This window comes from Diceros bicornis, chromosome 9 (assembly GCF_020826845.1).
Source record: "Diceros bicornis minor isolate mBicDic1 chromosome 9, mDicBic1.mat.cur, whole genome shotgun sequence".
Lineage (NCBI taxonomy): Eukaryota > Metazoa > Chordata > Mammalia > Perissodactyla > Rhinocerotidae > Diceros > Diceros bicornis.
This window is the reverse complement of record NC_080748.1, coordinates 87,702,239-87,715,137: the sequence shown is the minus strand read 5'-3', so window position 1 is coordinate 87,715,137 and position 12,899 is coordinate 87,702,239. Positions and strand designations below refer to the sequence as shown.

Here is a 12,899-nt window from a genome sequence, read left to right as displayed (position 1 = left end):
GGGGCGCAGGAGTACGTGACCTCCACACTCTTTCCAGACGGGTACCGGGCCCCGCGGTCTCCTGGCAGAGAAGCAAAACCTCTTGCTGCTGGAGGAGCAGGCTTCCAGAACTGCCTGTGCTCCACCTCTTTCCAGCTGCCAAGTTCTGTCACCGCTCCGTGCCCGAGCTTCCCCACCCATAAAAGCGCCAGAGCCCCTCCCTCATTGTGTCGCCGTGAGGACTGAACAGGGAGCACGCGGCAATGCAAGCTACTGCTTGTGTCCCTGTTTGTTGTGCGAGGATCAGCCTGATCTCGGGGAACGCTTTGGTTCTGGGACCACAGAGGACAAGGCATTTCTCTGGCCTGTGGCTCTCTTGAGAGGGGACGAACCGCCTCGCTCTGGCTCAGGAGGAGCTCTTCTGCTCAGGCCCTGGGGCTGAGTGTTCAGGGTCCTTCCAGGGTTGGTGCTGACCCTGGGGTGGAGGGCCCCAGTTACCTCCTGTGTGTGCAGTTGCTTCTGCTGTCGGCCTGTCCCCTGGTCCCCATGATGCAGGACACCTTCTCCAGCAGCAGGCGGTTGTCCCTGCCGATGACAGCGAGCCGCTCCTCCTCCAGCTGTGGGCAGACACACAGGAGCCTTTAGAAGTAATAGCTGCATCCAGGCCACAGCTGTGCACAGACCGACTCAGAGGCTCCTTCAACCCCGCACTACCTTTGACTTGAGCACCTGGTGGGTTTTACATCACCTCCTCAAACATCAGCTGAGCAAGCTCCAGCGATGAGCGTGATGTGCACAGGCCCCTTGTCTGTGAACTGGGATCATTAGGATGGGGCGGAATTGCACGTGCTCAGAGTGGCAGCCACACGAGGACGATACACTGTGAAATTAGGTCATCCTCAAAAGCTCTGACCTGTGACCGTGACACTCATGAGGAATCACTTCATATTTTAAGAGAGATATTTGACACTGTTCAGAAGAGAAGATCTGAGCTCAGAGCAAACAAAATCCTCTTGTTTTAGCTTTTCAAATGGGTTGATCTGCTGGTTTGCCCGAGACTGGTTACTTAGCTTTTGTTCTGCCCATTCAGGACACCATCACCTAACAGGTACATAAGACGCAAGGTGTGTTTTGCTGTTGGGGCGTCACAATCAGCATAACCATGCGATTCTCGATCTCACCAGATGGCTTAAACTTCAAGAAATAAATATTCTGATGTGGTCACAAAATGGTCTGGTTTAAAGGAATGATGCTAATTAATTACTCTAAACTGTTCTTGTGAATAAATTGTTCTTGTGAATTTCCTCCCCTCCCCCTCCCATAGAGAAAGATTTCTGGTGCAATTACCCACCAGCTCCATTTGGGGCCAGACGAGGTTAATTGTTGCCTAGACGGCATTTTATCTTTGATACGTGACTGGTTTATTCCTTACTGAGCCTGCCTTTTACGTTTTCCAGCTGACATTTTCTAGTTCACTGTGACAGTAACTCAGAGGTAGAACTGAACCGTACCTTCAGCTTCTTGAGTTTCAGGTGGAGGTGGCTTCGAGTCAGCGGGGCCCGGGTGTCCACAAGTGGCTGGGCATCCTGGACCTACAGCACAGAGTAGGCGGCGTGACCCCAGGACGCTTTGAGCAGATAATTAACGTGAGCTTAGATTGGGCAGAGTCCGGGCTGCGGGCACTGGGACGTGTATAGATCACTATTCATGGCACCCAAGATTCCAGCTTAGGGCAGCAGGTTCTGAATGAGGCTCAGTCTTGATTCAGGATCTGAGTAGCCCCTGGAGGGAATGACCGCCCTCAGAAATGAGCCTATGCTGTCGATTTCAGGTAGAGAATTAAGTGGGAGAAGTGAGAATTCACTAAAGGTAACCGCCAGCCAATGTTTTTATTCTGCCCTCTGTTGCCAAAGGCCTTTAGACAGTGAAATATGTCCCTGTGTCTGCCTCACTCTAATTTCGAGCCTCCAGCAATATTATCAAGATGAGTGCCTCAAACATTGATTAACTGCACAATGGTCCCTGCAGTTTCCTCTCAGAAAACATACAAACAAGGGAAGAAATTTACATTGTAAAATGTGATGGACTAAATGCATGAGGACTATATGTATCACCACTGCGGTGAAAAGGAATCCTTCCGTATTCTAGATAGTTCCTTACAGATCACTAACTGCTGGGACCTGCTGGCTGATAATCTGAAAGTGACAGCGTTGGGACGCTCCACCAGCTGACTCCAACTGAAATGATAACGTGAGCATCGTGCACTCAAGCCCACGGAGCCGAGTGGTGGGACCAGACACGTGTGCAGAGGGCCAGGAGATGGTGCAGGGCTGGATGGCGAGAGAGTTTGACTCACAGGCTGAGCACACAGAAGTGAAGGGAACCACTGCAGAACAGAGGCAGGGGAGCCCCAGGACCACACACGTGATTTAGAGACCCTCTGTCACTGTATGTGGAAGGAGACAAGACCAGAGGCAGGCTGGCAAGTCGCACGGCTGGTGCAGTCACCCGGGGCCGTGGGCTGGTGAGCAGGCATGCCGGTGATGGCAGGAGGTGTGGGAGGCAGGTGTCTGTGGGGTGGAGGGAGGGACAAGGAAGGAAGGGGTGAAGAATGGCCCCAGGCCTCCAGGTTTGAGACCTCTTGACGCCAGGACAGGAGTAAACGTGGTGAGCAGGTTTGGGGGTGGCCAGTGAACCCCGTGCTGGGCATGTTTAGTCTGAGGTGACCATGTGGAGCTATCTAGAAGCAAGTTAGTTCAAGCTGCAGATGAAAATTTGAGATTCATCACGGTTATTAAAAATATAGCACCAGCTTTCTTCTCACAGCACTTCCTTTGACCAAGGTCTTTTGAACACGCTGTCTTACTTGATGCTCTCTCGTCTGTTTACACAGGAAATACAGGGGGAAGGAAGATCTTCCCTACAGTGAAATGCCAGTTGATAGATGTAGAAGGAGTGGAGACATTATATATAAATTATATGTAAAATCGCCATTTTATAACCATCACAGAAAGGATTGGTTTGGGCAAAATCATCAACGGATGTTCAATCTTGGGGAGAAAGTTTGATGAGGAGAATGGAACTGGAGTCACTGTTGTGGGGATCAGAGGCAGTTGCCGAGGTGGAGACAATGAGAATGACGGAGTTCACCTCGAAGAACACGGAGATGTGCAGGGCTGAGAGATATCAGGAGCCGTGGACCACAACGGGGCCAGAACGGGTCCTTGTTGAGTCTTTGCAGAGAGTAGGGACATTCGCAGTTGTCTGCCCTTCTCATGAAGCAGGTGACCACGCTCCTCCCACAGAAGGTACCAGAAGTTCTCCTCTGGAGGCACGGAGCCTGGGAGACTCTGGACTGAGGACACAGGGGGCACAGCTGAGGCAAGGGTCAGGGTTGCCCTGCTCTGCTCCTAGGAAGTCATAGATGCTCCAGGCAAGAGATCTCCATGGAGACCGAGGTCCCCCCGAGAGAGACCACCACGTACCACATGGGGAGTCCTCCAACCACAGGCCAGTTCCCCACCGGGTTAACCAGAATGTGCAAAGCCTCTAGTCAATCTTTAGTACCTCATTCACCAGACACTGAAGGAAAATTTCCAAGGTGAAAGAGAGAAAGAAAGAAACAGAAAAATGGGACTTGGAAGAAACAGAGACGACGAAGGGATCAGGGGAAAACGTCAAGTGAACTGTGAGTAAAACCTTGGAGAGAAAAGAAGTTACTGCATTCGCAAAACAAGAACAAGATTCAGGGAAAAAGGAATAATTAGTGGTATCAGTTCTTGAAAATTAAAACTGTGATCACTGAAATAAAAATGGAATTAAAGAGTTGGAAGGTAAAACCAAGAAATCTCCCAAAAGTGAACCCAACATAGAGAGATGGGCAATAGAAGAGAAAATAAAAGAAAACTAGAGGCTCAATATTGGCTGTCTGAATCAAACTAGTAGGATTTCTAGAAAACGGAGGGGGAGGAAATTTTTAGTCTCTGGAATGAAAGGATCCATGAAAATGAATTAAAAGAGACTCACATGAAAACATGTCATCATAAAATGACAGAACTTTAGGAATAAAGAGAAGATCCTGAGAGTTTCCAGGGAGAAAACACCCCACACCCACGTGTATACCCTCTCGGTCTGCAGGAACCCGAATGGCACCGGACCTTTTAGGGAAGATGTAGGTGAAGTGGAGAGGGCAGCTGGCCGTTAAAGATGGCTCACACTCACGGCTGTGGTGCAGAGCCGTCGCTGGGAAACGGGCGTCGTGCCAGGCTGCATCTCCCCAAACTCTTTGCATTTAGGTGGGGCCATGTGCCGAGTTCTCCCCAATGCAGTGTCAGCAGAGGGATGTTCCGGCTTCAGGCAGAGGCCCCTGTGACGCCAGCAAGCCTTCAGGGCTCCCTCTCCCCTCCTGCTGGACCAGGTGTCATGAAGCCCCACAGGCTGGAGGAGCCACAGAGGAGAAGCTGGTGTGGAGCCCCCAGAGTCGCCCGCCAACAGGAGCAGGAGCAGGGTCACATTGTGATGGAGTTGGGCCTCTATACACTTGGGGTCTATTTGTTACAGTGTGTCACGTTACCCTAAATAACGATGAGCATCAATGCCTTTAACATACTGAGGGAAGGTTATTTTCAATCTGAAATTTTATACTAAACTTTCTATCAAACGTGACGATAGAATAAAAGCATTTTTAACACACAGAAACAAAAAGAAACAAATAAAAAACCCCAAGGAAACAAAAACCTCTGATGCATCTGTTCTAGGGAAGCCACTTCAGGACGTGCCTCATCACATTGAGGGTGTAAATCAAGACGCAGGAAAACACAGCATCCAGGGGAAGGATTTTCCACACAGGAGACCTGCAAAGGGACGTCAGCTCAGCCCAGAGAGTGTGCAGCCCAGATGGGGCAGGAGGACGGAGGGCTGCAGACACGGATTCTCCAAGGGGAGAGATGGACCTGAAAGACTAGTGGATGTGTTTGAGTATTTGAGAACTTATTGATCAGCATTTGACGACTGATGGAGTATTTGAAAAATAAATACAAATATGTAGAAAACTAAAGAAACTATGAAAAGAAGGCAATTGTTACAAGAAATTGTAAGAGAAAGAAAATGTAATCATAATTACAACCTGACTCAACAGTACATGATTTTGCGTAGTCAATATAACTGGTAATTGATTTAATAAAAATTGAGTTATATCTATGTTGAGAAGATACGGCAAATGAGCATATTCTTCTGAGAGATGGAGGTAAAAACCAGGAGAAACCGCCAAAAGTGCTCAGTGTGGCTGCCTCGGAACGGGGCTTCACAGAGGGGAGGAGCTGCTACTGCTTTTCATTAAAGTCTTTTGATACTATTTGATTTTTTAAATGTGCTTATATTACTCTGATAAAAATTAAAATTAATTGAAAAATTATTGAATGGAAGGATCCAGTTGAGAGAGAGGACCATAGAACAGAGAGCAGAATTATCGTTTGGGGAGCTCCCAGGAATGCACGGTTGTCATTCCGCACAGCAGGTCAGCCAAGCCCGGCCGACTGTGGGCGTTCTGTGGGCCTGCTGGAGGCCAGCAGTCACGATGGTGCAGGGGGACTGTCCCCGCCGTCCTCAGCCACCCGGTACAGGCAGGAGAACGTAGACAGACATTTCCAGTAGGGTTTTGTCAGACGTGTGAGAAAAGGAGAAGAGGGCAGATGGTTCTGCGATACTGACAAGTGTGTTACTGAAAAGAGACCACAGAAAACTCAGCCAGATGGGCAGGGGAGGGGGAAGAATTGAGGAGGAGACGGCCAAGCACTGGAGATCTCCACGAAGTCAGAAGAGGTCGTGTGGGAGTGAGCGAACCAGCCAGATGGAGGGAAGGGCTGCAGTCAGCGTGCAAGGCCCGCGCAGTGATTTTGGGGTCTCCTGGTTACAGCATCATGCTGGGAGGTGGCAGAGGCTGGTGACGGGGAGCAGAGGAGAAGAGACAGAGGCCAAGGCGCTGAGAGAGAGATAAAGCAGGGGCCTGGCAGCTTCTGCACATCCTTCCTGCCTCAGCCCGAAGTCCTTCCGGCCCCGACTCCTCATCTGTCAGATCACCCTCGTGTGGCTTCCCAGGGAGCCACGTTCCTCCTACAAGAAGAGTCATCACCCTGCAGCAGGGCTACCCGTGCACTGGCCTCCACCACCCGCTGAGCGCAGGCCCCCGGGGGGGGCTGAATCTCCTTGCTCTGGTCCTATGACGACCACGCTCTCCCCGTGCGCTCAGCATTGAGCAGGCCCTTCATGCACGTGTGCTGACCGAGTGACCGAATGCAGTGGTGGTGGTGGGGGGGGCACGGCTGCTGACCAGAAGTCAACGTGGCCTCAGCTGGCTGGGGTAAACATGGCCCCCCATCTGTTGGTATCTCACAGAAGGATAAGCAACCACATATCGGGTAATTCAGGCGTTTCTCCTGTTGAACAGGATGAGGAATCAGACGGCTTCTGGAGGGCCCTCCTGGCTCTGGGATTCGATGATCCCAAAGCTCGACTGTGATCCGTGTTCCAGAAAACAGGGGAGACCGTCTAGTATGTTGCTGCAAGGTTTAAACTGGTTGTGATTTGCTTGTTTGTTTTTCAAAGGGCCTGGGGCCGTAAAGTTGGACGCTGGCTGCTCGTGGGTCTCAAGTCTTCGGTGGCGTCCTTGTGCTTCAAGTGCTGGTGGTGTTCATTTGGCTGCTCCAGTGCCTCGCAGCAGGGTGGAGGGTGAGAGGGCCGTCTGGTCTTGGCTGAACCTTAGACACTGCTCTGGTCTCCAGCGCAGCTGATCCTGGAAAGCCCTCTGTGAGGGTCAGTCCTTCGCTCTGCTCGTCCTCCCTCACTCTCCTCCCCACACAACTGTTTCCTGAGGACGTGTTCCCGACGCACGGAGAGTCCTGAGACGGGCTCCAGGAGCACCGAAGAGCCCACGTGGAGAATTAGCAAACGCCCACAGCTGCCACAGTCATTTCAGATTTTAAAATAGAAGCGTCTCGGCTGTGCTTGAGGTGCCCTGTGCCTGTGCCCCGGCCCCCTGGCGTCGGCCTGCACCTCTCCCATCCCTGTTTCTGGACTTGCACCATGTGGAGGTACCTGTAGTCAATATATTGTATTATTATGTTTTTAAATTTATGAAAATGGTATCTAACTGTAACTACCATTCTACTTTTTTCACTTAAAATTATGTTTTCTTAAACTACAGTATAAAATTTCAAACATAAATAAAAAATAGAGAAAAACAGTGAGCCCCCAGCTGGTCTCACTCAGCTTCAGCAAAACAAGGTCCTGGCCAAGCTGCTTCATCTCCGCCCCCCACCCCAAGGTTACAGCAAAGCACATCCTTTCCATCCCTAAATATTGTAACATACATCTCTAAAAGATAGGGAAACTTTTAAAAATATACAATTGCAACACCAGACACACCAAAAATGGCAGTAGTTCTTTAAACATCCGGCACTGTCCTCATTTCTGCTGTTTCTCTCCCTCTCTCTCTTTCTCTTTCTTTTTTCTTTGCTTATTTGACTTAGGACCCCAGTAAAAAGGTCAGACGCTGCACTTGGTTGAAATATCTCTTACACTTCTTCTAATGTAGAGTTTCTCCCTGTTTTTCCCCCGTGCGGTTTGTTGTGAGGAAGCCAGATAAGCTGTCCTACACACCTTCTCAGTCGGGATTTGCTGCCCGCGTGCCTGGCACTTCCTTAAACTGGCAGAAATTCAGGTTGAATTTTTCCTTGGCAAGACTACGCCACGGGCGATGCTGCGATGTTTCATCAGGAGGTACACGTTTCTGCCTCTCTCTGTCTGCATGATGTTGGCAGCAATGAACGATCCTCGATCCACTCCTTGGCTGGACACTGTGACTCCCTCATTCATTCTGCGCTGATGCACTGGAATACGTCTACGAGGACAAGCTCTGCCTTGGCAGGACACATGCTGGGTTCTCTGTATTTACCAGTTTTCAAATCAGTGAGTTGGTTCTTAGTGTCTTCCAGAGGTGGCTGATGAGGTGTTTCTGTGCAATATCAGCAGGAAGTCAAAGATTCAAACATTCTGGATGTGTTTCAACGCACTGATGATGACTTCCTCACTGAAATTTAACGTGTCTCATCTTTGGCCAGCAAGAGCCTCTTCCGGCCGGCCTTTTGCACAGTGCTAATGGTCCTGATCGCCTCCTTGCCTTGGAGAACGACAGGGGTTGCAGGGTTACTCGTGCATATCTGAGCTCAACTTGGAATCAGCTGTTTCTACCACTGAGCCTGGTTCTTCTGGTGGGAATGGCACTGAGAGACCACGATCTGGGTGCTTGGAGTTTTGATCACAACTGAGTCTGTTGTTTCTAGGTTTGCAGTTTGACAGAGCTCACCTGGTCCTTCTGGCTCCAATTCAGGATGACATTCCCTTCGGTTCGGCTCACTGATCTGCATTTCCCTTCTCCGAGCTGAAATTTCCAGTTCCCAGTGTTGCCAACGGGATCACTCGTTTGCTTTATCCCAGAACACATAACAGCCCGTAAGAATAATACTGACACTGTCGCCATGAATATGATTACTGGAAACAGGCTATTTATTATTATTTTTGCTATTGTTTGGTCATTAGGGGATCTCACCACAAATGGCACAAATTCCTGAGTTTTAAAGAGAACTGAAATATTTCCTCTCAATACAGTTATGAAACCAACTGCATCTACACTTAGGTTCATTTTATTTTCAATAATTTGAAATGCTTTTTAAATTTAATTTTGTTTTATAATATATGTAAAATATTTACAGGGCTCCAAAGTCAAATCTGTCGAACAACTTCTTTTTCTAAGAGGTCTGGGCTCCATGTCTGTCATCTTCACCCTCTGTGCTGTTGACAAATCTTCTAACTCTATGGTTACTCCATTCACTTCTGAAAATATAAGGATGTATATAATATGTGTGTATGTGTAAATATATTTATATGAATGTGTGTGTATACACATTTTCATTCTCTCTTTTTTAGGTAAATGTAGCATATTTTTCTCCATGTTGCTTTTTCCATTTCACAACATATTCTAGTGATAACTTCATAGCAGTGTATATAGATGTTTCCTATTCCTTTTCATAGCTGTATAGTATTTCATTTTGTGAAGGCATCCTAGCTTATTCACCCCCTCACTTTTGATGGCCATTTGGGTTAGTTCCAATTTTTCTATTACAAACAATGCTGCAATTAGTAACTTTTGCAATTTCTTTTCGTATCTTTGCCAGTGTACCTTTGGAACAGATACTTAGAAGTGAGACTGCTGGGTTAAAGGGTAAATGTGTGTGTAATTTTATTAGATATTGCCAAATTACCCCCACAGGGCTGTGCCTTTTGCATGCCTATCTGCACTGCAGGACAATGCCTCTCTCCCCAGAGCACTGACAACAATTTTGGGGATTTGTGCCAATCTGACAGTTGTGCAATGGTATTAGAGTGCAAGTTTGATTTGTATTTCTCTACTGTAAGTGAAGTTGATAATCCTTTTATAACTTAAGAACTATTTGCAATTCTTTCTGTAAACTTTTGTTCATATCACTTGCCCATTTTCATCTGAGGTTGTTTGTATTTTTCTTATTACATTTAGAAGTTCTTTATATTTAAGGATATTAACACTTTGTGATATAAATTGCAATTATTTTTCCCAATTTATATTTGTTTTTCCATTAAAAACAAATGCTGTATTGATTCTTTTGGGTTCTCCAGATACTTAACCATTTCACCTACAAATAGAAAAAAAAAAACCTAATTCTTTCTATTTCCGTGCCTAATGGATTTGTCTTGTCTGGTTGCATTGGTGAATACCTCCAACACAATTTAAAAGAGTGTAAGGATCCTTGTCTTATTTCTTAGTTTGTAGTGAACACCTTTAGTGTTTCCCTATTAATTAAGATATCGGCTTAGAGCTGAGGTATTTATATTTTGTTATGTTAGGGAAATATCAATAGCAGTTTCTTTTTTATTTTTAGCACAAGTGGGTGCTCGGGTTCTCAGTATCAGCCCTGTGGTGCAGGCTGAGGACGAGGCTCTTGACTCCAGACGTGGCTTTGGGCTCGGCCTCTCCTGCAAGTCATTTTTCTCCCTTCTGTTGCATCAAAGTCCCTATATTCCCGGGGATTCTCAGCCGAGCAGTAAGAAACTAAATTACTCTAAAAAGCTGACTGCCCCCTACTTTTAACATAGAGGAAGAATTTGTTCTGAGCCAAGTTTTAATGCCAATCGGTGAGATCTGCAGTGGAAAAAGGGGTCTTGCTGCTTCTTTACTGCTGCTTCCAGGCAGGGCAGTGTGGCCCCCACACTTGCATCCTTGCTCCTCACCCTCCTTCTGCTTCATTGTTTCCCCTCGTTCCCCGGGGCCTTTAGCATCTGGACCATAGTCTTGTCTTCCCCCAAATGAGTTCTACACCACGGGGACAGCCCTGCACTCGCGGCACCCTCCGTTCTCTGACCTCCTCATGTCCTGACCTCTCCTCTCCTCCCCAGAAAACCGCTGCCAGGACTCCAGGCATCGTCCTCATCTGGAACCACCCCTTCCTCACTCACAGTCCCCTGCTTTCAGCTTCCTCAGTCAGTTGTGCCAGAGCCTGACTCTTTGACGTTGCATGGCTCCCAGTCTCTCTCCTTGTCTGTCTCCTGCCTTCACTTCATTCCCCTCCAGGTAAGAAGAGTGATCCTCCCTATAACACCTCACGCAGGGGTCATGGGTACCCCAGCCGCATGCCTTCTGCTGAATCCATATTGGGGTGTTCCAGCACCCCATTCTTAGACCCAGCAACCATGTGTTTCTGGGACGTGGCAGATCTGCACGCATCCCAACTATCTGGGGCCCATGCGACTGTCAACACGTTGACTTTCTCTATCCAGTCAGCTCTCCACTTTCCACAATGATGACTTCAATCTTCCTTATCTTACAGTTTCTTAGGTATAGAGCCTGGTTACTCACTTAAACCGGGGTGTCTATCAACCACCTGTCTCTTAGCAGGGACCATTCTGGTCTCTGGGATACAAAAATGAACAACGAAACACCCACGGTTTCTACATTCTTGTCTATTATTCAAAGAGGCAATGCTAATTGATTTATACTTATTATTGCCATCACTCCCTTTCAGTCTTCCCTACCAACAACTCTTCACTAAGATCAAACTATGTGCTCTGCATGCTGAGAATATCACGGTGACAGGACATGGCCACTCCCTCACAGACTCTGGGAAAAAGCGAGATAAAATAATAAATATGTTACATCCGTCATGTCATGCGGTGACATGAGACAGCAGAACCAGAGGGCGATGGGCTGTGCTTCTGAGCGAGAGGGCACCGAGCAGGCTTCTAGGAGGACAAGGTTTGAGGAAGTGAGCGCTGGGACAGCCAGGCAACAGGTGCTCAATGGCGGACAGAGGGTGCAGGGCCCAGGTGTGTGGGGGCCACTGGGCCAGCCCTCCAGTGAGTGCGACCCGAGCCGCCCTGAGGCCAGTGTCACCACGACCCAGGTGGGCAGAACCCCGGGTGGGCAGAACCCCCAGTGGAGCAGAATCCCAGGTGGCCAGAACCCCGGGTGGGGCAGAACTCCGGGTGGGCAAACTCCGGGTGGGGCAGAAAGGCTCGGCTGGGCCTCATCACCTCGCAGAAACCTGCGGGATCATCACAGAGCAATAACCCATTCCCAGAACGTCCCTTTCTTAAGAGCACTTCTCGACCTTGATGAACACAGATGTGGAGACACGACCTGCCGAGCGGGCTTGGTCAGCTCCACTTGGTGACCTTCTCAAAGGATGTCCACGTTTGCAACAAATAAGTGGAAATAATAACACATCTACTAAGGGAGACAAAAGTTGGCTGTTTTGATAGGGAAAGGGTCCCTTGGATCTTTTTGTCTTAAGATACTTTTGAGTCATTTAGGAAAAATTTAGTGCTTTATTAACACGTGCCATAATTGAGAAAGGATGGTCCTTAATATGGCATGTGAAAACCAGAAGCTACTTAGTGGAATTTTTACTGTATGGCAACATATGTGACCAGCTTTCAACCATTCCTTCTCTGAAAAGAAAACGAGCTTCCGGGGAAAGCCCTGGTGCTCCGTGGCCCCTGCCTCTCCTACCTTCCTCCTGTGATCCTGGTAGGCTCTCTCCCAGGGGCACTGCAGGCTCTGGCTGCTGTCGGGAAAAGTCAGCCGGCCGGCCCTGTGCATCTCGAAGACACGACTGAGGGCGCTCTTCAGAGCGGCGTCTCAGGCGGTGCAGTCCTGGAGACGTTGTGTTTGTGGATCACGTGACCGTCGTCATGGCATCGCCGGGGAGAGGGCCCAGGGCAGAGCCTGGGCGCTTCACCAAGAGGAGCGGACATTCCGCTCAGGGGGAGTTCTCTCTAGAGAGCCTGAACACTGTGTGGGGCCCTGTTGATGACAAGCTGGCCTCCCCGTGCTCACAGATGAGCTCAAGGGATTTCTCCTCCAACTTTTCTCCTTCTCCTTCTTCCTTCTCTCCTTGCTTCTTCCTCCCCCTCCCCTCACTCCTGTCCCCTTTCCTCCTTCACTACCCCCTTTCTCTCCTATCTTCAAATAATTTGTAATGATTTGGACAACTCCAAATATTTTTATTTGTAGCTTAAGTGGCAGATCTTCCTTAAAGTTTTTTTTTTCCAATTGACTTGAGGATTAGTTACAGAGAGTTTTAGCCATTTTAAGCCATTCCTCTCTCCATGGCTTTTATCTGGCTGGGATGGGTTTTCCACAGGACAAATGAAGTAAAAGTGATGCTAGGGTATCTGTTGTGTCATCCGTCTTTGTCAAAATCATGTGCATAATTTGGGAAATGACATGATTAGAGGAATTGGTTAACAACAAAATAGCGATATTATTTTCATTCCACAATCGGAGTCTGCATTACATCACAGTATCTGTTACAGAAAACTGTCTAGTGCAG

At 48.3% G+C, this 12,899-nt stretch overlaps 1 protein-coding gene across 1 annotated transcript; it reads right to left on the bottom strand.

Moving 5' to 3' along the window:
• Nucleotides 1–269: 269 nt before the first annotated feature.
• On the bottom strand, nt 270–12,166 carry CFAP97D2 (CFAP97 domain containing 2). The gene is made up of 3 exons (XM_058547720.1): nt 12,077–12,166; nt 1,491–1,571; nt 270–596 (listed from the first exon to the last, which is right to left on the bottom strand). The coding sequence occupies exons 1-3, from the start codon at nt 12,164–12,166 to the stop codon at nt 474–476; spliced, it is 294 nt and encodes a 97-aa protein (XP_058403703.1). The 3' UTR covers nt 270–473.
• Between the last annotated feature and the right edge of the window lie 733 nt (nt 12,167–12,899).